Source organism: Mustelus asterias, chromosome 15 (assembly GCF_964213995.1).
Source record: "Mustelus asterias chromosome 15, sMusAst1.hap1.1, whole genome shotgun sequence".
Lineage (NCBI taxonomy): Eukaryota > Metazoa > Chordata > Chondrichthyes > Carcharhiniformes > Triakidae > Mustelus > Mustelus asterias.
The window spans coordinates 16015406-16042879 of NC_135815.1; the positions used below are offsets into that span (position 1 = coordinate 16015406).

At 43.1% G+C, this 27474-nt stretch overlaps 1 protein-coding gene across 1 annotated transcript; it reads left to right on the plus strand.

The window, feature by feature from the left end:
• The first annotated feature begins 409 nt into the window (after positions 1–409).
• Positions 410–27474, plus strand: fam98a (family with sequence similarity 98 member A). Its single transcript, XM_078229561.1, has 8 exons — positions 410–831; positions 5237–5385; positions 6573–6707; positions 10413–10594; positions 18699–18779; positions 21535–21651; positions 23271–23438; positions 25645–27474. Exons 1-8 carry the CDS (start codon positions 794–796, stop codon positions 26398–26400), a joined length of 1626 nt encoding a protein of 541 aa, XP_078085687.1. The 5' UTR covers positions 410–793; the 3' UTR covers positions 26401–27474.

Here is a 27474-nt window from a genome sequence, read left to right on the forward strand (position 1 = left end):
GAGTGTGGCAACTGGGGGATTTTCACAGTAACTTCATTGCAGTGTTAATGTCAGCCTGCTTATGACACCAATAAATAAACTTTACAAGAGCTCAAAGTTATAAAAAAAACTAACCTTACTGTATAACAGGAGGAGATATTAATGTAGAAAACTGAAAGTGAGGAAGTTTGAATAATCACCATGGCAACAGCAGCAACGGTCAAGGGTGCCCAAGTGTCCAATGGTCCGCCTGAATGGAGGCCCGTTGTTTTATCCATCGGTGTTTATTTTTTTAAATTATTTATACGCTATGGGTTTCTGGTTTGAGAGAGAGGATTGTTCTGATTTTTATTCTCAAAGGGCGCGCTAATCTTTGAAGCGGACCGTCAGGCAGGGCTGCCCCGGGGCGGAGTGAGGACCCGGACATGCCAACCGGGCAGAAGCCGCGGAGAGGCGGCGGAGTGAGGAGCGGGGGAAGGCTCGGCGCTCGCTGCGGCCCGGGGAGGAGGCTCGGCGCTCGCTGCGGCCCGGGGAGGAGGCTCGGCGCTCGCTGCGGCCCGGGGTGGAGGAGGAGGGGGGGAAGAGGCCAGACCAGGCTGTGTGAGGCCGCTCAGACCAGGCCTCTGAAGAGGGAGCAGCCCGGGGGGAGAGAGTGCTCCTCTGCCGGGGCGGGAGGAGGAGGGGGGAGAGACCAGGCCTCTCCAGTGAGTGCGGTGGTGAGGGAGGGAGAGTGAAGAGGAGGCTGCTCACTGCCCGGAGAAGAGGGAGACCAGACCTGGCGGCCCGGCAACCACGTCCAAACCTGGGCCGCGCCATGGAGAACGACATCCTGGACTCGCTGGAGGACCTGGGGTAGGTGTTGGGCCGCGTTCATCCTTCTGGAGAGTTCCCCGGCTGGACTGGGCCCCGCACACTGACTGCGGATTAACCGGGCGGGGGTGGTGCTGCGCTCTCTCTCTATCCCCACACCCCCCGGCACAGAGTGGCCCATGTGCTGGTTATAAATAACCTGCTGCTGAGCTGGGCCTGCACCCACAGGCCTCCCTCTCCACATGTTCCCCTGTCAAAGGGCACTCCCTCCCCCAACCTCCACTCCATTTTATTTCACCTTTTGCACTGTCTTGTCTGTAACTCCTCGTTTGCCAACCCCACTCCCTGGGCGACATTCCAGAGGGTGGGGCACTGCCAGGGGACTGACCCAGTTACATAAGGTCACACTCTCCACAACCCAAGTCAGTATAAATATATTATACCCCCACATAGAGTCATAGACGTTTACAGTGTGGAAGCAGGCTCTTTGGCCCAACTTGTCAGTACTACCCCTTTTTTAAACCCCTAAGCTGGTCTCAGTTGCCTGCATTTGGCCCATGTGCCTCTATACCCATCTTACCCATGTAACTATCTAAATACATTTTAAAAGACAAAATTAAAGACCCTACGCACCCCGGACATTCTCTCTCCCACCTTCCTTCAGGAAAAAGATACAAAAGTCTAAGGTCATGTACCAACCAACTCAAGAACAGCATCTTCTCTGCTGCTGTCAGACTTTTGAATGGACTTATCTTGCATTAAGTTGATCTTTCGCTGCACCCTAGCTATGACTGTAACGCTACGTTCTGCACTCTCTTGTTTCCTTCTCTCTGAACGGTATGTTTTGTCTGTATAGTGTGCAAGAAACAATGCTTTTCACTATGTTAATACAAGTGACAATAATAAATCAAATCAAATTGTACCCTCCTCTAATACTACCTCTGGCAGCTTGTTCCAGACACCACCCTCTGTGAAAAAATTGCCCCTCTGGACCCTTTTGTATGTCTCTCCACTCACCTTAAACCTATGCCCTCTGGTTTTAGACTCCCCTACCTTTGGGTAAAGATATTGACTATCTAGCTGATCTGTGCCCCTCATTATCTTATAGACCGCAATAAGATCACCCCAAAGCCTCCTACACTCCAGAGAAAAAAAAAAATCCCAGTCTATCCAGCCTCTCCTTATAACTCAAGCTATCAAGTCCCAGTAGCATCCTCGTAACTCTTTTCTGCACTCTTTCTAGTTTAATAATATCCTTTCTATAATAGGGTGACCAGAACTGTACACAGTCTTCCAAGTGTGGCCTTACTAATGTCGTGTACAATTTCAACAAGACGTCCGAACTCCTCACTTTCTTGAATAACACAAATGGAACACTGACGAAGGGTCATTCAGACGCTACGTGGTCTCTATCCTCGCTCCACAAATGCTGTCAGACCTGCTGAGATTTTCCAGCATTTTCTTTTTTTGTTTTGGATTCCAGCATCCACAGTATTTTGCCTTTATCATACTATATTCCGCACCCTCTCCTTCTCCCCTATGTACTCTACGAATGGTATGTTTTGTCAGTATTGCACGCAAGAAACAATACTTTTCACTGTATCCCAATACATGTGACAAATCAAATCAAAATGTCCAAAAGCAGATTACAATGCCAGCCTTCATCTAATACTGCACGCAAACACCTGTGGGATAGTAAATATTGTTTAGAAAGAGCAGAGAATTTGTGTAAGCAAATCTTCTGGTGCAGGGGGGCCAATTTGGCAGACATCTTTTTGAAATGGTTTTCTAATTAGGGGCACAAAGCGGAGAGGCAATGCCAAGTCTCTCCAAATCATTGGTTAAACATTATTAGACGATTGTGACAAATTTTGGTGTCCTCCTTTTAAGAATGACGTCAAGACCCTGGAGAACGTCCAGAGAAATGTACTAGTACAATATCAGGGGTGAGAGGATTTGGGTGTAAAGAGAGAGTGGATAAATTAGGTTACAGTAAAATGGGGTAGCTTAATGGGAGTTACAGTAGAGAAGATTAAAACGGGGGGGTTTTAATGGGGTGAAAAAAATCTACAGTAATTCGAGGCAAACATTTAAGATCAAAAGAAGGGATTAAGAGAGTGCTTTTTGCGCAGTAGGTGGTTCGGACATGGAGTGTCTTAGCAGAAGTGGGAGCTCATATCAGGAGCATGGGTCTACTTTGTAAGGAGGAAAATATTGCAGTGTCAGTCTACAGCATTCTGGCTCAAATTAACCATTTGAAATTTACTTGCCAGCAGTTTAAATATGCACATTGAGATACTAGGGGTATAATATTTTGACATGCTGCATAAACTGTTGGGCTCTGAATTTTTGGAAGTCCATTCTAGCACCTTTTGAATCATGCCTCTGCTGAAACATGACAAGAATGCTTGACATGCCACCTCAGTAAGAAAGGGGAAATTGACTGATCGGGAAAATTCATACCTCTCTTCTCAGTCGTTTTGCAAACTAGATTAATTTAACGAACTTGCACCACTTGAATGAGCACGATCATCATCTTAGGAAGTTCCTTGGGACCAAGGATGACTTGCTTCCACTCCCGTTTGGTTCTGAGATGGCTGACAAGCCCAACGTGTGAAGTACAGATTGCAGCATGTGAGGCAGATGGTGCTTGGAGGGACCAGTAGATGAGCTGTTGGGAGGTCTGTGCACTCGCTACTCCTTGACTTCATCTTTCGTGTTTCTGACAAAGTCTTTGTGTTCGACACTTTCCCGAAGGAACTTGATCACAAGCTGGTAACTCCCCAGAGTTGTGAAGATGTTTTTGAGGCCATCACTTGAGCAGTTTCTATTGTCTTGCTAAGTAGTCTGTTGCCACAGCTGTAGAGCTGTTGCTTTGGGAGTCTGGTGTCAGGCATATGAACTACATGCCCTGCCCAGCAGAGCTGGTTTTGAGTGATTAGCACCTCAATGATGGACATGTTTCCTTGGAGAGGGCACTGCTGTTGGATGGCCTTTCTTGTCATGTATTTGGAGGATCTTGTGAAGGCACTGGTACCTTCTCCAGTGCTTTGTAGTGTTAGCTGTAGGTTGTCCAAGTCTCTGGAGCATATAGGAATGTGGGGAGGTGTGACTCTGGGTCTCTTCATTTCAACAAGTTTCACATTGATAACTGGCCACAAGAAGAAGCCATTCAGAATGTCCACCCTCAGTCTGCAGGTTCACTCCTTTAATATTTCAACGGTGTCAGAATGTCACAGACTTGTCTCCCCTGAAACAAATTGTTATTTCTAGAATCTTGCATGCATCTTGTCTATTTAGTCAACTCGAGAGAGTGTGCTGCTGAGATAACTGAACATATCCACTGCTGACCAGATTCTGGTCAGGGTTAAAATCTTGTGCTCGAGATGAGGCTTTCCTGAAGTGATCTGGTACGTTATTTTCATTTTCTTCATGCTAATTGCAAGGCTGAATTTGTCACATGCATTGGAGAACAAGTCCTTGTTACACTGCATGTCCAGTTCTAACCCAGCAGCCCAGCACACACGCATCAACAAAAACAAAATTGCAAAGCATGTCCTTGGAAATCTTGGTCAGTGTTTAGAGTCTGCCATCCGCACAATGTCTGATTTCAGTGCTAGGTTCACCATCATTGGAAGGCATCAGAGAGCATGGCAGCGAAAAACATGCTGAAGAGGGAGCCAAGGGAAATAAGTCTGCCTGCCAAACTGAAAGTCTACGGAGCATAGTCCTGCCCACTCTGCTCTACACATTGGACTGTGTTCCAGTTTCATGCCAAGAAGCTTAGCCATTTTCACACCAGTTGCCTTCGGAAGCTTCTGAAGATCAGATGGCAGGACAAAATGCCAGAGGTGCTCAAATATCTGCACTCATATATTGTCTTGCGAGAAGTTCCCCCAGGATCACAGCGGCTGGCGCAAACTCCTTTTATAGCATGTCCGAGGCAGAGAGGAAGCGCAAGGAGAGGAAATTGAGCTAGAAAGCATTTGTGCTATTCTGCCCTATTTGCACCAGCTAGCTGCATAACCTCTGGAGCCCTACCAAACAGCCCAGATGATGAACATGGTCATCTTTTCCTTGAAGGGCGAACAGTATTTCTGGATAATGTCTACTGTTACTCCCATCAGAGTCAAAATCACTGTTAGGAAAGCAACCACCAGTCTTCAATATGCCATTTTTTTAAAAAACAAGATCCTCTCCTATTTGAGACATGATTCTGTCAGAATGCAGTCAATTAATAAATACTCAACTTTGTAATTGACAGTTAGAGCTGAAACGTTTTTAGCTAATTATTTCTGTTGGCAAGTGTAACATGAAACGTCAGCTCAAAAGCCAAGAGTTTTGGTACCTTGTGGAATTTGAGACTGCTTTTGTATATGGAAATGAAAATCCAAAGAGGGATTCATAGACTTTCTGCAATGTTCACAGAATCTCATTTATTTTGCAGATACAAGGGTCCTCTACTAGACGATGGTGCCCTAGAGTTGGCAGCGGGTGATGGGGCAGCTTCTCCAGAATATACTAAACTATGTGCCTGGCTTGTAACGGAACTGAAAGCTTTCTACAAACTGGTAGAAAATGTCAATGCAACAACTAGTAAGTATGTTTAATGTCCAGTTGCATTACCCAAGTTGATAAAAGATTTGAATCCAAGTGTAATTTCAGTCATCACAATTGCAATATTTATTCTGGTACTTTGAGCTGTTGGTTTGAAGTACTGTCTATTCAGTTCAAGTTTCCAAATCACAGCAATCTTAAAGTACTAATCATTATTTTGAGTTTAAAACCTTGTATGTAATAAGTGAATTTGCGTTATTGAAGATGATGACATAGATAAGGGGGAGATGGTGGCATAGTGATAATGTCACTGGAATAAGTTTAACACAGCACAGTGGTTAGCACTGTTGCCTCACACTGTCATGGACCTGGGTTCAATTCCAGTCTTGGGTGACTGCGTAGGTTTCCTCCCACAGTCCAGAGATGTGCGGGTTAGGTAGATTGGCCATGTTAAATTGCCCCTTAGTGTCCAAAGATGTGTAGGTTATGGTGATTAACCATGTTAAATGTGCGGGGTTATGGGAATAGGGCGGGGAGGTAGGGCCTAGGTGGGATGCTCTTTCAGACAATCAGTGCAGACTCAATGGCTCAAAGGCCTCCTTCTATACTATATAGGGATCCTATGAATCTAGCAGTCTAGAAACCCAGGCCAGTGCCCTGGAGACATCCGTTAAATCCCACCATTTGTAGCTGGTGAAACTTGCATTCAGTTAATAAATTTTAGAATTATAAACCTCATTTCCATAATAGTGATTGTGAAATTGTAATTGATTGTCATAAAAATCCAACTGATTTACTCGTGCCCTTTAGGGAACGATATCTCTGTTCTTAATCGGTCTGGCCTACATGTGACTCCAGACTCATAGCAACGTGGTTGACTCTTGGGCTGAACAAGCCACTCAATTCAAGAGCAATTGGGGACGATAACAAATGCTGGCTTTGCCAGCAATGTCTGCATCCCACGAAAGAAAGATAATAGAAGATGCCAGAAAAGCAATGTGGACTCGAATCTATGCTATCCCATAATCAGAGACATTGCACCCATAAAGCTTTGACTTACTGTAAAACTGTTAGTCATGCTTGCATCCTCTGACTGGCTTAGTCGGATAAAATATTTTCAATTGATATGCAAATATATCTCCGTAATCTCTAATGTTGTCTGGATGTAAGATTTTAGATCCTGTGATTTTATTTTCCTTAATTTTTTTTAAACTTGCTTTATATAGGCCCCACAGAAGCTGAAGAGTTTCAGCTGGAGATGAGCGGCTTGCTGGCTGAGATGGATTGCCCCTATTCTATTCTAACCACTGGAGATGTCACTAAACGCCTTCTCAACAAAAATAATTGCCTTTTGCTGCTCAGTAAGTTGCAGGAGAATTTGAATCATTTTCTGATTAATGATTAGACTTGAAACTTAATCACAGTTACAATGCTCAATGGTATTCAGCGTTAAAGATGCCTTCTCTCCCAAAACCTGTGTGCGAGCAGGTACATAGATATGCTAGCGTGGTGGTTATCCACTAGCAACTCAGAGCTTATGACTTCAGGTGCCTGCCATCACAAGTCGGGAAGTTGAATTGATTAAACCTTTGGTGGCTGGCCCTGAATTAAACAGCAGTGCAACTCTACAGAAACCTGGCATAGACTCAGTGAGCCGAAAGGTTGCCTTTTATGCCATAACCCTGACTATGGAAGCTGCAGATTGCCATATGAACTCAGCTGGTTCCCTAATGTCTTTCAGGGAAGGGACCTTACCTTTAGCCACCATGTGACTCCAGTTCACACTAGTTGACTTTTAATGATTACCATATTCAGAAGAAATTAGGGAATAAGTGCCTGGAGCTGTGTGCAGAAGTTTAAATATATTAAAATCCACTGCAAAAACTTGTGCACTGATTCCTTTGTACATGATTCCTTTGGCATAACTATAGGGTTCGTGGTGGGAGATATAGGAAGGATATCAGAGGTAGGTTCTTTACGCAGAGTGTGGTTGGGGTGTGGAATGGACTGCCTGCAGTGATAGTGGAGTCAGACACTTTAGGAACATTTAAGCGGTTATTGGATAGGCACATGGAGCACACCAGGATGATAGGGCCGAAGGGCCTGTTCTGTGCTGTACTGTTCTATGTTCTATCTATGTTTTGTTTGTAAAAAACATTGATACAGATGCTTATGTCAAATAGTGTGTGAGCTGTATATTCTTGCTTTGGATTTTACAGTAGGTGCCTTACTGATGGCTAATAATTAGCCAACTGGGATAGAATGGCAGCCTTTATTTTCAAATAGTCACCATTCTTGTCCCATTCCAATTTTAAAATATTGTCTCAGTAGTTTGCTATCTTCTTTGTCATACCGGTAGGAGATAATTACTGAAGAATGAAAAGCGTCTGTTTTGCCTCTTAGGTCAGATTGTCAAGGTGTAAACCAAAGAAATTATATCTTTCCAGCATTGGGAGGATGGGTTGGTCTAATTTATCTATTCCAATTGATTACAAGACTGACCTCTACTGCAGAGTCTGGCTAATTGTTGCTCAAGCATGTGGTTTCTCTGCTGCTGAGATTCAATTTTATGCTTAATGCAAATATTTTTCCCCTGGATATACCTGAGGATTCATGATGACTCTTGTATGGCGCTCCACATCTGCCTTCATTCCAAATGAGGACCTTGCTGCAAATGACTGCTGCCATCATTCAATTAAACCAGTCAAGTAAACCAATCATTGACGAGCATTTGGGGATTTTAAAAAAACAAGCAAGCAACGACAGACCCACTCCCTCTAAATACACACAACACAGCACAGTGGTTAACAATGCTGCCTCACACGCCAGGGACCCGGGTTCAATTCTGGCCTTGGGTAACTGACTGTGTGGAGTTTGCACATTCTCCCCGTGTCTACGTGGGTTTCCTCCGGGTGCTCTGATTTCCTCCCACAGTCCAAAGATGTGCAGGTTAGGTTGATTGGCCATGGTAAATTAACCCTAGTGTCAGCGATTAGCAGGCTAAAAATGAGGGGTTACAGGAATGGGTGGGATTGTGGTCGGTGCAGACTCAATGGGTCGAATGGCTTCATTCTGCACTAGTGATTCTATGACTTCCCCTCCTCTCCAGAGGAGTAATGTACTGGGCTACACTTCCAGGAGTGCTGAGAACCCCCAGTACCTTCATAGGATGAGTGTAGACACAAATCACAGCTTCTTTTTATCTAGCGCCTTTAATGTGGTATCATATCCCAAGCTGCTTCACAGGAGCATTATCAAGCAAAATTTGACAACACTCCAACTGAGGAGCTATTAGGGCGGTTGCCCAAAAGACTCGATCAAAGAACATAAGAACATAAGAAATAGGAGCAGGAGTAGGCCATCTAGCCCCTCGAGCCTGCCCCGCCATTCAATAAGATCATGGCTGATCTGAAGTGGATCAGTTCCACTTACCCGCCTGATCCCTATAACCCCTAATTCCTTTACCGATCAGGAATCCATCTATCTGTGATTTAAACATATTCAACGAGGTAGCCTCCACCACTTCAGTGGGCAGAGAATTCCAGAGATTCACCACCCTCTGAGAGAAGAAGTTCCTCCTCAACTCTCCTAAACTGACCCCCCTTTATTTTGAGGCTGTGCCCTCTAGTTCTAGCTTCCTTTCTAAGTGGAAAGAATCTCTCCATCTCTACCCTATCCAGCCCCTTCATTATCTTATAGGTCTCTATAAGATCCCCCCTCAGCCTTCTAAACTCCAACGAGTACAAACTCAGTCTCTCCTCATAATCAACACCCCTCATCTCTGGTATCAACCTGGTGAACTTTCTCTGCACTCCCTCCAAGGCCAATATATCCTTTCGCAAATAAGGGGACCAATACTGCACACAGTATTCCAGCTGCGAGGTGGTCATTTCTCCAGCTTTTTGTTTCCAGGTTTTAAGATCCTAATTTAAATTCTCAAATGGTGGAATTTTAACTCATTTTTAGAATACTAGCTGGGTAACATAGCCAGTACCTTTTATCGTACCTCCAGTAACATCATAAGTTTGTTGTAAAAGATATCAGTTTGCAATGATTGTGATTTCTTCACTCGAAGTTGTGACTAAGCAGAAGTACAAGTGTGGATTTTGTGTTTACACTCTTCTGGGGACAGAATTTTGATGTTTGTCCGTTTCTAGTCTACGGATGAAAAATCTAGTTCTATTACTGCTGGCGCTTGAGGTCATGAAAGAGCTTTGCTGACGTGGAGATTAGTGACCTCAGTGCAGCACACATCACTGTTTACCTTCCTTGTCACCACGCTGGTTGATAAGTAAAATGTATTTAATCTGGGATAGATAACTCGATTACAGCTGAGTCTCTGGAGTTTCCCTTTTTATATTGGGAGTGTGCTGTGTGGTCATACTGCTTCAGTTCTGATATAAAAATAGAATCTCCAGAGCCTGTGTTTCCTGAGGCGCTTTATGGCTACTGGTTACAAGTCTAGCTTTGGTGGTGGCAATTTGAAGTAATGAATTGAAAATTGTGCAAAAACATCAAATTTAATGTGTATCAGTTTTTTGCAAAGCTATGTTGATGCCAAAGTTCTAAATCGGCCAGATGGCAGCTCTTGAATAATAGAAAATGGTTGGACATATGGTCGAAAAACCCTGTCTTTATCTTTTTGAAATGAGAAATTATTCGGATTCTTCAAACCTTCTCCTGAGGTGGCTTAATGCTGTTCCCATATGATCCACTTTGCTGTCTGGTGTGGTACAGCACTGAGGTATTCCAATCAGTAAAGTCCTGGGTTTGGTCCCTTGTCTGATCCTGGCATCTGCGTTCCAAGGATGGAGAAAAGGCATGTCAGCAGCCAGGTGTGCACCTTTTTTTCAATGTCAAGCAGCCTCTTGACGGTTGCTTTACAGGCTCATGTATGAAAGGAGACCACTTGATACCCATAGAACTATACCTGCACAGCATCAGTGCCTCGGGCAAGAAAACAAATTGGGTGGAGTGACGGGCAAACAATTTTGTCGTTCACATATCTCTTGTCATTCGTATATATCTCGTGCTTACATTCTCCGATTTTTTTTTTGTTCCTGTAGCTTACCTGATTTCTGAGCTTGAATCTTCACGGATGCTTGGTGTGAACAGCCCACCAAAGAAGCAAACAGACAAAACCAGCCAGTCCTTCGTGGAGCTGAAATCCATATGCATTACCCTGGGTATGTCCAAGCCCCCAGATAACATCACCATGTTCCAGTTCTTCAGTGGGATTGAGAAAAAGGTACACACACAACAACAAAATTGTCCTAATGTGCAGCATTTAAAACTTGAATCACTCAGCCAAACTGGTCCGGTATGAATAATTACTTTTTTAAAAAATCCATTGATGCGAGTTTCCGCTTCAGGAACTACATAAATTTTAAAAAGAAACCAAAGAGCACAGATCAGTTGTGTAGAAGTTTCTTCTGATTGTGTCTTTTGACTTGGAAACTGAACAACTGTTTGAAGTTTTAACTACTGCTGTCAAATCCAACAAGAGTTGCACCTTAATTGAAGTTTCTATCTTCCACGTATAAGGGGGCAATTTCATTACCACATTTTATAGTGAATCAGGATTGAGGGACATCCACAATTGAATCTCAAAATGATTTGTTTATTTCAGAAGAGGCAAGTGCAACGAGGCATTTACTTGAGCATTTCAAACGATCTTAAAAGCCACAGAGATCAAGCTACCTATTAAAATTGGAAAACTGCATTTCCAGCAGCCAATAGATGATAGACTGGCACTGTTTCGCCTTATTGTACCTTGTTCTCAGGTGTCTACCACACAATTGAGTATTTAACTTCTCCATCCTAGTGCTCATTTGTGTGTGGAAGACTTTCCAGTCAACAAATGAGAGTCAACTAAAACTTGAATTTTCAGGTACAGAAGACATTGATTAAACGTTGCTTTGGGCTGGAAAGGCTGAAGTGATGGGCATTTCTGTGAACGTGTCCAACAGTAAAGATTTGTTGCATTGCCAGCTGCTATTTAGTTGAAGTTGGTACCTGGTTATCCCATGGTAAATCCTGGATTTTTCAAGTGGATATGATGCACAAAGTACCGATGTGGAAAAGTCAAACTCTGTCTTCCCACCTCTCGACCTGCTAAATTCAAGGGAATACAAGTCCAGTTAATGGAACCTTTCACTCTGATTTAATCCTCAGTCCAGCCGTCTTCAGCTGCTTTACTAATAGCCTCTCCTCTGGTATCGAATCAAGACTGGGAGCTCATAACTGGTGATTTGACTTTGAGCTCTATTCTGACCATAAAGCAACCAATGCCAGTCAGCAGCAGGACCCGGATAGCACTGTTATGAGTGGATTGCTACCTAATCTCGCAATGCCTCGCCACAGTTTACATAGCTAAAGTCAGCAGTACGATGGAATACTGACCACGGGTAAAGACGGGTGAACTCTTGGCATCAACACCATCAGGGTGGAGAAATGTGTTTGGTTTGTGCCCTGTCCCTACCACTTCACTCGACATTCAACCTCTCTCTACTGGGATACAGAATATCCTTTATACAAGGTGCACTACGGCACCTCATCAAACTTCTTTCAGCAGCACTTCCCAGCTTTGTGATGTCTACCAGCAAAGAGAGCAAGAGTAGTTGTGGTATGGAAAACACCATCATCTTCAAGTCTTATGCCATCTTGGCTTTGGCATGTATTGATCTTTCATCATTGCTGGCTCACTATCTTGGAATTCCCCACTTATCGCCATTGTGGAAGAACCATAAACAGCGCGACTAACCTGCTATCACCACCTTGGAGCATCTGCGATTTGGTAGTAAATGCAGCCTTGCCAGTGTTCGCAACATCCCAATGAGAGCAGAATCATGAAGCGCAAAGCCCTCTGGCGAGGTGCTTGGTATGTTCTTCCAGGTTATGCACTCACATTGTGATGGCTGCCATTGCGTGCAGGATTTGTATGCAAGAGTGAGCTAAAACCCTGCTTCCAGCACTCGAGGAAGAGCATTTTAATTGAACAGTGGGGTTTCAGCAGTAGCTGGAGGAATTTGGAACCAGAGTTCCATAAAGGATAGTTCCTGGAAGAGCTGAAAAGACTAAACAATAAACAGCAAAAATTCTGATGTTATGATGCAGCCCAGCATCTGAGAGCACCTTTGTCAAGAAATATATTTTGTATTGATTGTGACTCTGATCTCTCTTCCCCTGTTTGAGGAGATTGGCCTTACTAGGAGGCTTGAAGGTTAGTTGCATTCATATAAGAACTTTATAATTGTTACTTAGAAAAGTCGCAGTTACAATTATTTTGAACTATATTTACGGTTCTCACATGTTCCACAGTGTGTTGAGTGATCAGTTTTTTTTACTGGTGGTGAGAGTTGAAGGAGAAATATTGGGCAGGAAACTGGAGAAACTACTTGCTCCACCTCTATTAGAGTCATGAATTCTTATTGACATCAACCTCGATGGACAGAAACAGAACCTACTTTATGGCTCGAATAGAGTCGTGAACCAGGCACAGAAAATTCAAGGATTTGAGGAGGGACAGCACACTCGCATGTGTAGAGGGAAGTCTAGGAGATCTATCTTCATGGTTCCTCCGCTTGGGTAAAAATGTTCCATTCTGCACAATCTGAATTTTCGCATAAGATCATGTAAAAATATGTTGACCTTGGTGGCCTTTCTGCAGTACAACCAGCCAAACAAATCCTCATTCAAAAACCCGCAGCTGTAGTCTCTTGCTTCAGATGCTGAGGACAAGGTATCTCTGGAATGATGGCCCGGACTACTTGAAGGATGAGTTTAAACCTTTAAAAGTGAATTCAACCTAATAAAACTCTCTGCACAAGACCATTTTGGGAGATTTGAAGATGCAGACATGTGGGAGCATACCCTGCACTGTTATTGCAAAATTATAACAGCTGCTACGCATTGAATAACAAGATCTCGTCAGTGTTCATCATTTGGAAATAACTGATTTTAGATTCTCCACATTTCTGTAGCCAAAAAGAAAGGGAGAACTAGATTCTTGGGTGCCTAAATTGTAGTTTAACTTCACCCATCATCAGCTGCCTTCCCTAACCTTTTTGTGAGTAAATTTAATTATGCTATTATAAAATCTAAAAATACCTCCAAGAGAGCACCACCTCCCTATCACATTACCATCTAGTTCCTCACAATCAACATCCATGGGATTGATAGGGACCAGAAATTCAACTGGGCCTCCCATATAAATGTTGTTGCTACTACAGCAGGTAAGAGGCTGGAAATTCTGTTGTAAATGGCTCACCTGACTCCTCTGACCTCTCCATGCCGACAGGGCTGAAAACTGGAGTATGGTGGGAGTGTTCTCCATTTGCTTAGATGGTTGCAGTAAAAGTCAAAGAAGCTTAACCACATCCAGGACAAAGCAACCCACTTGATTGGCACCACTTAAACTTGCAGTACCTTGCTCCACATCTGGCACACCATGGCTGAATTGTGCCCTATTATAGGATGCACTGCAGCATCTCCCCTGGCTTCTAGTGCCCAACCCACAACCTCTGCCACCGAGAAGGGAAAAGGCAGCAGGTGCACAGGAGCATTACCTCCGAGTCACTCAGCTGACTTTGACTTATATGCCGTTCTTTGTGTTGTCGGGTCAAAATTCTGGAGCTCTCCTGGGAGCGCTGTTGCCCATGGCCTGCAATAGCTGAAGAAGCCCACCCCTGCCTTCTCGAGGACAACTCGGCTGCTCTCCATGGCACCATTGAGGCTGAAAACTAGTCTGGGATATCAAAAATGTATGTGGGCATGGCACTAATGTTAGAAACTTGAGGCGAGCGACAGAAATGTGACAAATAAATGTACTCGAGAGAGCCCAACACACGTCTGACAAAGTGGTGTTTTACAAGATTTGGGCATTACACGATAGAAGTGTGCGAAGCCGCAGAACACTAATCCACTATTTGCCGATCACGTGATGTTGAGGAGGGATAGTCGAGAGTGTGGCGGGTTAAGTGCGATAAGAATAAATGTTAAATTTGCAGGAAGTAATGAACATGTGTAAGAACACAGTGCCCAACTACATTAGTTCTCTGTGTAATCTTGGATCATATAACGTTACATGGTATTTGAATAAAAGGCATTTCACCAGGTGTCCAAACCAATAGCAACAATGATGAAACAAACATTTGAAATATAGTGGAAATAATTCTAAGATTAGTTAAATAATAATAGTGGCCAGCCATTAGATTGGCTTCTACCCAAAATGTGTTAACACCCAGTTAAAAGTTGAAATTGGTTCCGTTTTAATCCAAAGAGTTTTCCTGTGAAACCTTCCCCTTGATTCCCTTGGTGGAACCTGTAACATTCTCGGATGATCAGTGACTTTGGAGAGTCATGCTCTTTGAGGATCTTTATCAAATCATTGTAATTTTTGGTCCTGGCTTTGCTGGATGGACCAAGTCTCCAAAATGAGGCTGACCAAAGAAGATGGCTGACTGAGCGTGCTTTGACTTTTAAGGTCAGCAGTAGAAATTGCAGTGTTGATCGAACTGGCTTTACAATTGGTGCAGGAATGAAGATCCACAAGTTGGGAAGTCAAAAGAGCAACAAAAATGTCACATGTGCCAAAATGAGCCATTCACCAAGTGTGAGTGTTGGAGCAATGATAGTCGATGCAAGTATTGTGGCAAAATAGGTCACATTGCAAAAGCTTGTTGGGTGAGACCAGCTTCCCTTGAGAAGAATATTCCGAAGAAGAATCTAGGTACCTTCAAGAAGAAAGACAAGTTGCATTCTACAAAGAATTTACAACATGCAAGAATTATGACTGAAGAAGAGAATGTCTCGAAATATGATGAAGAGCTTGAACTGAACATTTTATCCATACAGGGTGGACATATAGATTCTGGGTGATTCTGAAGTTAAGTGGACAATCTATTAGGATGGAGGTTAAAGTAAAGTTTATTTATTAGTTACAAGTAAGGCTTACATTAACACTGCAATGAAGTTACTGTGAAATTCCCCGAGTCGCCACACTACAGCGCCTGTTCGGGTAAATGCACCTAACTAGCACGTTTTTCAGACTGTGGGAGGAAACCGGAGCTCCTGGAGGAAACCCACAGACTCGGGGAGAACGTGCAAACTCCACACCGACAGTGACCCAAGCTGGGAATCGAACCCGGGTCCCTGGCGCTATGAGGCAGCAGTGCTAACCACTGTGCCACCGTACTGCCCATACTGGTGATGCTGTATCTTTAATTCCTGAGACTACATTGCAACAAAAGCTTAAACATCTTCCTTTAAGCCAGCTGATGTGATTTTAAGGACATACATGGAAGAGATTGTGCCATTAAAAGGTTACATCATGGTCAACATAGAGTTGAGTAGACAAAAGCAGAGTTGCCTCTGGTAATTTTCCAGCTTTATTTGGGAGATCATGATTGGAGAATTTAAAGCTTAACAGGAATACTATTAAAAGATTGGTTGATGTCAAAACAGACCTACAGCACCTTCTGGATCAATAGAAGAGTATTCAAAGAGACACTTGGCTCAATAAAGGGATTCAAGTGGAACTCCAAGATAAAGCCCAATAGTCAACTGAAAAGTCTCATATGCCATATGGAATTCAACTCCGGGTTGGAGAAGAATTGGTATGACTTGTTAACACGAGTGTGTTAGAGCTGGTTGCAATGAGTGACTAGGCTGCCCCCATCGTCACGAAACCAGGTGGTTCATTTCATGGTGATTTTAAAACAACCATGCATCAAATGTTGTGTGCTGATCAATATCCTCTTCCTTTAATGGAAGATTTGTTCGCTGAGTTATCAGCTGGGCAGAAATTCAGCAAGATTGATTATGCACAAGCATATTTACAGATGAATGTAGCTGTTGAATCACAATCATTGTTACTCATAAAGGTCTTTTGTTGTAAAAGATTGCCTTTTGGAATAACATCTGCACCAGCTGTATTCCAAAGATCAGTGGATCACATTTTACGAGGTCTCTCTGGTGTACAATGTTATCCAGATATTCCAATTACAGGGTCGCCTCAGTTAACGTTGAGTAGAATTTTTGGCATGCAAAGATTTCAACATTATATGGTCGTCATTTTACATTGACAGATCACTAGCCCAAAAATAGTAAAGCGTCATATAAAGGCATGCCATCGTTAGCTGCTAGTCGATTGCAAAGATAGTCACTGATCTTACCTGCACACTTGTGCGATATAAAATCTCATCAGTCATAGCAGCATGCTGATGCGTTATCACACTTGCTCTACCCTTACCTATTAAGCAGATACCACCAACCAGTTTTGTTAATATTCTTTATTTTTTTGCTAGGAGATCATTTGCTTGAGACAGTTTCTCAAGTTCAGAGACATGCCAGAAATGATCCCATGATGGGGAAGGTAGTGGACATGGTATTGAAATGGGCGATAGCTGGAAAGCATCGTCTGCATCCTGATTTGAAATCATGTGTCAAGAAAGCTTGAGTTGACCCTCCAAAGTGGATGTCTGTTGTGGGGAATTCAAATGATGATTTCTCCCAGTCTGCGTGGCAGAGTTCTTGGACAACTACATGAAGAACAGCCTGGTGGTTGTCTGGATGAAGAAATTAGCACAGTTATTTTTGGTCGCCAGGTCTGGATGCTCAGATTGAAGAAAAAGTGAGATAGTGTCAAACCTGTGTACGAATAAGCAATATGCCACCCTAGTCTCCTTCAAACCCTTGGCAGTACATAAAATGCCATGGCAACGATTACATGTAGATTTTGCTGGTCCTTTTGATGGTTGCATGTTCTTAATCATAATTGATGCACAATCAAAGTAGCCAGAAGTTGTGAGATCTGCTACAAAAACCGTTGAAAATCAAGATTTGGTAAACTGAAACAGATTGTTAGTGATATTGGTTCACAGTTTATTTCGATTATCTCAATGTAAATGGTATTCGGCATATAAAATCCACACTTTATTATCCATCAACCAATGGATTAGCTGAAAGATTTCTACAATCCTTGAAATATTTGTTAAAGGCTTCAAAAGAGTGGGGTTCGTTATCACATCATGTGAGCAGCTTTTGGCATCTTCTAGAAACACTACTCATGCAACTACCCAAAGTTCACCTGCATTGCTACTCTTTAAAGTGAAAGTTGAGAACTACGTTTGATTTGTCATTGCATCCAGAGGTAGTAGAGCATCAACAACAATCTCAAGTTGCTAAACGAGAAGTGAGGGCAAACCAAGGCTCATTCAACAAGGGGATTGAGTATTAGACCATAATTATGCCACAAGTGAGAAATGGGTACCGGCCATAGTTTTAGCAAAAACAGGTCCAGTCTCTTACACGGTTCAAATCGAAGATGAGCTAGTTTGACAACGCCATGCTGACCATTTATTGTCATCTTGAAATGATTTCTCCAAACCATCTCCAGAAGCACCAACGCCGTTAGTCTCTACAGAAGACTTTGAATCTGAGTTGCCTGATTATTGTGTCTTAGCTACTCTACCGCATGAGTGATGTCAAATTAGATCCAAGTTTTTAAAAAAATGTCTACTGAAGTTCCAAATCATACCTCTAGAGTCAAGGGCAGCCAGATTCCAGGCTGTCCCATACAACCAAAGAGAAAGAGACACCATCCTGATTGACTTTCTTATTGACTGTATATGTTAATTAATGATGCATAGTAATGTATCTAGAGTATCATGGAATCCCTACAGTACAGAAAGAGGCCATTCGGCCCATCGAATCTGCACCGACCACAATCCCACCCAGGCCCTACCCCCATATCCCTACATATTTTACCCGCTAATCCCTCTAATTTACGCATCCCAGGACACTAAGGGGCAATTTTTAGCATAGCCAATCAACCTCACCTGCACATCTTTGGTCTGTGGGAGGAAACCGGAGCACCCGGAGGAAACCCACGCAGACACGAGGAGAATGTGCAAACTCCACACAGACAGTGACCCCAAGCTGGGAATCGAACCTGGGTCCCTGGAGCTGTGAAGCAGCAGTGCTAACTACTGTGCCGCCAAGTATTATTGATCCTATGTATAACATCGTAGTAATTTGTTTTCATGATGACAGAAGTAAAGGGGGAGGAATATTATAAATTTAAATGGTTGTTTTAAGAGCTAATCACATGATTTGATGGTGATGCCATTAAGGTGTTACAAAGGATGTCATATTTTATTATACTCTGTATAGGCAAGACCCCCTATAATCTGTTAATTTGAATCTACGTGTGCAAACCACCTCTTTTAACATAATGTTACAACATTATTATTATTTGAACCCTTCACCGCAGTGAACAGAGTACCCAATTGTCTTTTCCTTTCACCTTTTTAACCATTTGATTTTGTTTCAAATATATTTTTCTTCTTTAGCTTAAAGAATCCCTGTCCAAAGTGCCCCGAAATCATGTGGGAAAACCTCTGATGAAAAAAGCACTTGGGCCACTTCATTGGGTGAGTAATGAAACCGTTAACTACTTGTGAGGCACACATGGAAATGAATTGTGACCATTTTCAATGAACCTTTTGTTAAGTAGTTTTAAATTGATATTATTTAACCACTATGGTGAGCAATACCATTATTTCGACTTCCAAAGAAACTAGTAGACCACTTTCTGACGCTGGATTCTGTTTTCAACCATCTTACTTGAAAATACTTTCAAATCATAATGTTGCATCCTTATCAACTGATTAAGAAAGATGCATGGGATACACCTTTGTAAATTGGGACATTGAAAATAAAGCACAGATGTTGTGCTAAACCTTTACAAATCTCTGGTTAGGCCTCAGCAGTAGCAACGTGTACAGCTTCAGGCAGCACACTTTAGTAAAGATGTCAAGACTTGGCAGAGGTGCAGAAGAGGTTTGCCAAGATGACGCAAGGGCTAAGGAACTTCAGTCAGGTTGAGAACTTGGATAAGCTGGAATATATAAGTAGGTAGAATCGTTCTTTTGCAAGTGGGCAGTAACCAGAAGTCATAGATTTAAAATGAACTGAGGGGGTTGATGGGGAGGGATTTTGTGTGTTATTGAGATCTGGAGCCCACTACCCAAAGCAGTGGTGTAATCAGAGACCAGAGGAACTTCCTAAGGGAATTGAACGTGTACCTGAAGAGGACTAATTTGTAGGATAAGAAACTGGAGTGTGGGGCTAAATTTGGATGGCTCTTTCAAAGAGCAGGCACGAGGACAATGGGCCAAATGGGCTCTTTCTGTGCTGTAAGGTTGTATGATTCGATTACTGTTTTTCTGAACTGAATACTGATGGTCTCTTTTTATAATTGGTATGTGCACAGATAAAATACCTTTGGTGAAGAGTATTACGTCCCACCCGCCACGGGAATCGGAGCGGGCGAGGGGCGGACTATGAAGTCTATTGACCACGGGTGGAATTTTTATGGTTTCGGGATGAGCAAGGCCATAAAATCCCACCCAATTAATCCAAACCCAGCCCTGAAAAGGCAGCAAAATAATTAGACAGTCAGTGAACACTGCAACTAGATATTCTAACTGGGAGCCATGTTACACAATGGATTAGCATGCCCTTCTCTCTTCTTGCAACTTAGATTCAAATCCTAGCCACACTGCTTTCTCTGCTAGTTGCAGGAATCCAATGTATCGTGGGTTTGGGCAAACTGAACTCAATCACTATTGGGTATGGGTCAACAGCATGTCCTATGATTGGTTCTATGAACTGATTCTAAAACTTGGCACTGCAGCCAGCTGTCGCTGCGTCATAATACTTGAGGCCTGAAATGGGCATGTGTTTGATTTTCCCCCCAATCTAGTGTACATATTTAAAAACCAAATATGGTGTTGGGAGTTCTTGTCCTTTCCATGTGAATAATAGTAAGAAGTTTCACAGGTTTATTTGGAATTACGAGCTTTCAGAGCGCTGCTCCTTCATCAGGTGAGTGATAGGCACTCCACTCCGCAAGCTCATGATTCCAAATAAACCTGTTGGACTTTAACCTGGTGTTGTGAGACTTCTTATTGTGCCCACCCGAGTCCAACGCCGGCATCTCCACATCATGTGAATAATAGTTCAATCCACTGACCATTTTGGACCCTGATCTAACTTGTTGCTGTCGGAAGGTAGCAGGTTTTGATTTGATTTATTATTGTCACATGTAGTAACATAGTGAAAAGTATTATTTCTCGTGTGCTATACAGACAAAACGTACCATTCATAGAGAAGGAAATGAGAGAGTGCAGAATGTAGTGTTACAGTCATAGCTAGGGTGTAGAGAAAGATCAACTTAATGCAAGTAGGTCCATTCAAAAGTCTGACAGCAGTAGGAAAGAAGCTATTCTTGAGTCGAATGGTACCTGTCCTCAGACTTGTATCTTTTTCCTGACAGAAGAAGGTGGAAGAGAGAATGTTTGGGGTGCGTGGGGTCCTTAATTATGCTGGCTGCTTTGCCGAGGCAGCGGTGATGGCTCGCTTCTTGTTCATAGCTGTCCCATGCTGATGTGTCAATCCACTTGCTGGTTAATTGAGAATTTATTTGGTAATGGAGTCTTGGGGGGAAAAGTTGCCATATTAGCTACAGAAGGACAATCCAGTACAGAATACCCGTCAGTTTTTTAAAAGAAATATTAAACCCCACCCTTTCAGGTGTACAAATGAGTGTCATTACACCTCATGGTGGGGTGGGCGGAATACATCTTCTTTGACCAACCAATCTATTTCACTACCACTCTGGTGCATAATCATAGAATCCTACAGAGCAGAAGGAGGCCATTCAGCCCATCATTTCTGCACCAACCACAATCCCAGCCAGTCCCCTTGTCACTAAGGGGCAATTTAACATGGCCATTCCACCCAACCCGCACATCTTTGGACTGTGGGAAGAAACCGGAGCACCCGGAGAAAACCCGCGCAGACATGGGGAGAACGTGCAAACTCCACACAGACAGTGACCCAAGCTGGGAATCGAACCCGGGTTCGTGGAGCTGTGAGGCAGCAGTGCTGACCACCGTGCCGCCCCTGCTTGTCTTCCTTTTATCGTGTGCTTTTGGTGCTGGAACGATGATGTAGAATCTTTATGTACAAAACCGTCAGTTTTACTTGTCATTTGACTTTGAGTGAAGCCAGTTGGATTTCCAAAATTATTTGCAAAGCAAGTGTTTGAGTGGCTCCAAGTCTTTCTCTTTGTAGTTGTTGTGGTATTTTGAAGGAAATAATCTACCTTCTGTTTATTTATAGGAAAAATTAGAAGCCATCAATCAAGTCCTGGTTAATGAATATGAAATTCGACGCAAGATGTTACTGAAGCGAATGGATGTAACCATTCAGTCGTTTGGCTGGTCTGACCGAGCTAAGGTATTGGATTTACAGAATAATCCTGTTTCCCTTTTATGCCAAATTAAGTTGCTCTTGCTAAGAAAATAACTTCTCAAGAAGATTGTAATTTCACAACAAAACTGCCCTTCTCCAAATTACAATGTATAAATTGAGAGACTTCACTGGAGGAAAGCAATCTGTTCATCTAGTACTAAGGGGAATTTTTACACAATTTTGACTGATCCTGGACACTATCAATTGCTTTAATTCTTAAAAGAAGGAACTTGTTCAATTCAACTTTATTGTCATGGTATAGTGCACAAATACAACAAAAAGCAAGCTTGCAGCCTCCCAAGATACAAAGAAAAAGCCAATGCAAGTTGTCATTATAAAATAGTGCCGATAGTCATTAAGTGTATACATGCATATTGCACAATGCCCATTGGCTGGGGATATGTTAAAGGACCGAGTTCAGCTGGGTAACAGCTCTGGGAAAGAAGCTGCTCCTGAACCTGGTCGTACGGGCTCGAGTTCATCTGTAGCACCTCCCAGGTGGCGGGGGGGGGCAAACAGTCTGTGGCTGGGATCTCTAGTAATGCTGAGAGATCTCCGCAGACAGCGTTTGTGATAAATGTCCTTGATGCCTGGTAGCTGGGTGCCGATAATGTATTGGGCAGTTTTGACTACTCGTTACAAAGCTTTCCAGTCAGAAATGGAGTAACTGCCGTACCACACTGTAATGCAGTTCGACAAGATGTGCTCTCTATTGTGCAAGGGTAGAGAGAAGCTGAGGGGAAAGGTTGGCACTTGTAAGAAGTGTAATAGTGATCAATAAGAAATTTTGCATGGACTGTCCATGCATGTAAAGAGCAGGAAAATCAACGGTTGAGAATGCAAATGTTCCCACTTCTGGCATACGTTGATGAAATTGAATTGGTAAATTAGAAATGTCACTTTCTGATAGAGGTAGCTGGCGTTAGTATCTCCGGATTGCAGGCAGCCTGCTAACAGGAACACACTCTGAGTAGCTCAAACTCACCCCGCTTAACAATATGGCAACCGGAAAGGAAAATTTCACCTTACTAGTTTGAGTTAATTCTGTCTTTTTAAGCCTGAAAGGCGCAAGAATATTCAGCAGCAGTAATGTTGACACCTTGAAAGCATTTCGACTGCTAGCTTTGCGAGCCATTTGATTTATTTTTTAAAACAGCTTAATTCCATTTCCACCCAATTACACTGATGCAATTGCAGCATTTTTTTCTAATAACAGCCTTTCTTAAATTTGACTTGTTCTCTTAAACTGGCTTTGCTTTGAAAAACCCAACCCTTGTATCTTTTCATGGTCCAATTTTTTTCACTCTAACTGCTCAGAATGCCACAGTAATTTCCCATCTCTTCCTCCCTATCGTGAAGAGATTGTCATCTTAATGCATGGTGTGATTGATGCAGGAACTAATTATGAACTTGTGAGCACAGACCTACCAGTTACCCGTTTGTGGTGCAGTATATTGAAGATGCACTGTGCTAAGAAATGACATTGCCAGTTGAATATTCAAGGAATTTTGAATTGATTTCTAAGTATGTATATTTCCAAACTGTGATCCAGCCATTTTTACATTTGATACTGATTTGGTTTCCATATGTTCCATTTTGTGCAGAGCCAAGCTGAAAAATTGGCCAAAGTTTACCAGCCCAAACGTGCAACTCTGAATTCGAGAAGCACCATTTGTGTTGCACACCTGCTAGCTGCTCGGGAGGACCTGTCCAAGATTATGCGAACCAGCAGCGGCTCAATCCGGGAGAAGACTGCATGTGCCGTTAATAAGGTAACATTTCGACTTTGTCACTAACGGCAAAACTGGAGTCTTGCTTAATATCATGAATACCAAATGCGCCCCAATACAAAGGTGAGTCATGTCCCCAACGGAATTGAAATGTTAATTATGTTGCTGCCTCCTAACCATGGATGCAGTTATCAATCTGAGCTTCAGATTCGATTGTTTAACTTTTCAGGTAGGTAAATAGAGCAGGTATTTAGTGTTCGGGCTTCTCCCCGAGTTTGTATTTATTTAACGGCTCACGGAAATGTCCCTGAGCACTTCCTGTTGTGAATTACTGTGCAGACACTTACACAGGCAAGTGTGGCAACCCCCTGATACCCCACAAGCAGCAGTTGAGATTAATAGCCTGGTCTATCTGATTTGCTTTGTTTTTCTAATCCTTTTAATTTAAGGGAGGAATGTTGGCCCAGACTTCAGGAGAATTTCTTTCTGTTTTAAATAATATTTTGTGCTTTTCAAAATTTCACCCTATGTGTCTATGATTTTATAATGTCTGACGATGTTCTTGCAGTGAATAAATACAATCAGTAACTGTATCAGAAGAGCAAAAAGTAACAACTTGTCTGCAAATTGTTTTTCTTTAAAATGATATTGGAGCATAATAAAATATTACCTGCAGCTTTCTCTCTTGTTCACATTCCTTAATTGAAATATTATGCCTCCTATTTATTTCTTAATGTAATACAAGTTAAATGGAAGCCAGCATAGATTTGTTAAAGGCAAATCATGTTGGACTAACTTGAGTTCTTTGTAAAGGGGAGGATTAATGAGGCAATGCAACTAATGTGTATATAGAGTTTCAAAAATCATTCAATAAAGTATCTTAGAAACCTACAGCACAGAAAGAGGCCATTCGGCCCATCGAGTCTGCTCCGACCACAATCCCACCCAGGCCCTACCCCCATATCCCTACATATTTACCCACTAATCCCTCTAACCTACGCATCCCAGGACACTAAGGGTAATTTTAGCATGGCCAATCAACCTAACCCGCACATGTTTGGACTGTGGGAGGAAGCCCACGCAGACACGAGGAGAATGTGCAAACTCCACACACACAGTAACCCAAACCGAGAGTCGAACCCAGATCCCTGGAGCTGTGAGGTAGCAGTGCTAACCACTCTGCTACCGTGCCGCCCATGTAACACGCAACAGCACAATTGAAGCCTGTAGGATTAATGGGGCAGTGGCTGCTTGGATATATAATGTGGGCCATAGGACACAGTGCAATGGTGTGCCTCAGTGGTGAGTGTTGGGACCATTGCTCTCTTTGATATATGTTAATGACCTGAACTTCAAAGTCTGCAGAGGACGCAAAACCCACAGTGGTTAGCACTGCTGCCTCTCAGCACCAGGGACCCGGGTTCGATTCCCGGCTTGGGTCACTATCTGTGTGGAATCTGCACGCTCTCTCCATGTCTGTGTGGGTTTCCTCCGGGTGCTCCGGTTTCCTCGCACAGTTCGAAAGACGCGCTGGTTAGGTGCATTGGCCATGCTAAATTCTCCCTCAGTGTACCCGAACAGGCGCTGGAGTGTGGCAACTAGGGAATTTTCACAATAACTTCATTGCAGTGTTAACGTAAGCCTACTTGTGACAAATAAACTTTTTTTTAAAAACCAGAACTCTAGTAAACAGTGAATAGAATAGTAAGAGATATCAGCAGAGCATAGATTGAAATGGATAAATACGTGGAGATGAAATTTGATGCAGTGAATGTACATTGATACATTTTGGTAAGACAGATGAAAAGTAATATTGTAAAGTCAATGATACAGTTTTTAAAGAGAATGTAGGAAAATGCTTGGGCATGCATGTATGCCAGTCTATGAAGGTGGTAGGATTAGCTGTGACAGCAAATGCATTGCCTGAAAGAATGGTTAAAGCAGCATGAATAACAACTTTCAAAGCGCAGTTAGATAAATAATTGCAAGGGAGAAATTTGCAGAGGAATGGGACAAATATGACAACTAGCTGGCTTAGGCCCTTGGGCCAAATAGCAGTATCCTGTATTATATTGTTCTGAGTTATCTTGTCTATTTGAGTATCGATTGTGTGTGCTGGAAAAATGAGCTGTTTATATTAAGCACTTTACATTATAGCATCTGAAATTCTGATTGACCAGGACTAATATCGTTCAGAAACTTGTCAAATCTCCAATGACCTCTGTTCCTTGGTTTGATCCTTTCGCAGGTACTTATGGGAAGAGTGCCAGATAGAGGCGGCCGGCCAAATGAGATTGAGGCTCCTCCACCAGAGATGCCACCTTGGCAGAAGAGACCAGACAATGTCCAGTCCAGCGGTGGACGAGGAAGAGGCGGATATGACCAAGGCTCTTACGGAGGTGGCGGAAGAGGCGGATATGAGCAAGGCTCTTACGGAGGTGGAGGCAGAGGCGGATATGACCAAAGCTCTTATGGAGGTGGAGGAAGAGGTGGATATGACCAAGGCGGGCGAGGTGGGGGCCGTGGTGGATATGATAGGACAGAACAAGGAGGACGTGGAGGAGGCAGAGGAAAAGTTCAAAGCGGATGGTCAGATGGAAGTGGCGGTCATCAGGATTCTAGCTATCAAGGGGGGCATGGTGGTTATCATGGTGGCGGTTACCATGGCGGTGGCTACCAAGGTGGCGCTGGCAGTTATCAAGGAGGTAGCTACCATGGAGGTGGTGGCAGCTATCAAGGGGGTGGCTATCAAGGAGGTGGTTACCAAGGACATCAAGACAACAGATATCAGGATGGCGGCCATGATCAGGGTGGAGGACGAGGCGCAGGTCGAGGAGGTCGTGGTCGTGGGGGTCGTGGAGGGCGTGGGGGACAGGGTGGTGGGTGGGTCAACAGAGGTGGACTAAACTACAACCAGGGAGGACAGTTTGAGCAATATTTCCAGCAAGGTGGCCAACAGTATAATGCTTCTGGTTTCTATCAAGGTAGGCAGTATTCTAGCTAATAGTTTAATAGTCTTGAATATTGGCTTCTTCCTACGAGAGTCACCGACTCAGCCATATAATAGTTACCAACTGTTGAATGCCACTAAAATCCAATACCTTGTATTGAATCAGCAGTGTTGCAGATTGTTTGCAAAACAATGGGAAGCGGGAGTGACGGCTTGTAATCCTCTTTTTACCTCCTATCCCCACTCTTCACAAAATGGGTTTTAGGCTTAAAACTACTTGAAGCGCAGCAAAAAAAAAAGTCAAGAGTTCTGCTTTTCTGCATGTGTTACTGCCACTGGCAGGATTAAAAAACTCTTTAGTTTGTTGAAAGTGCACTACAGACCTAGCATTTAAGCCCAAAATGAGCCTGGAGACCCCTTTCAATTACCCGGCGCTTTCAACAAAAACATTTGCAGAGCTAATGTTTCTCTTCTGTTCTGGAGATTAAGCCGCATGGTAACTTCCTGCTGGCTCGTAATTGCACATGACTGTAAACTTCACAAGCGGCGTGACTGATGGTGTGAGAGGTGAGCGATATCTGTCTGCTGTTCCACTGTTGGGATTTGTTGGGGTTTTTTTTTGTTATCTCGGGTGATGAGAGGAATTCTTTGATTATCGAAAGAGGATTTCAACACCGTTTATTTAAAAGAAAGCGCGTGTGTGTGTGTTTGTATGTGTACGTGAGCCAGACACTGAATTGAGAAATTGTGGTTGGGGTGGCACCCATGGTTTTTTTGCGTATTTCTAACTTATAATGTTTCTGAGAAGTTTACTGTATGTCATCCCTCCTGCAAATGTGTGTAATTTGAAAGCTGCAAAGGATATTCAGCACAGAAAGGGCTAATGTGTAGGCTCAGCCTTAAATTACGATGCGCAATGCCTATAATTGTACAGACAAGCAAGAACGTTGTCCAAGAATGGCTGGCTGTTTGTAAAACACTCGATTGTTTTTGTTCCCGTTGAAGCAATGGCGTGAGCCGGATCATACATGGCACACACTTCGTCATTTGGAAACTGAGGCAGTGGCTGAATATTAACCCCTGGTCAAAGAGCTGGAAATAAAAACGAATGTGAAACAAGTTACCCTA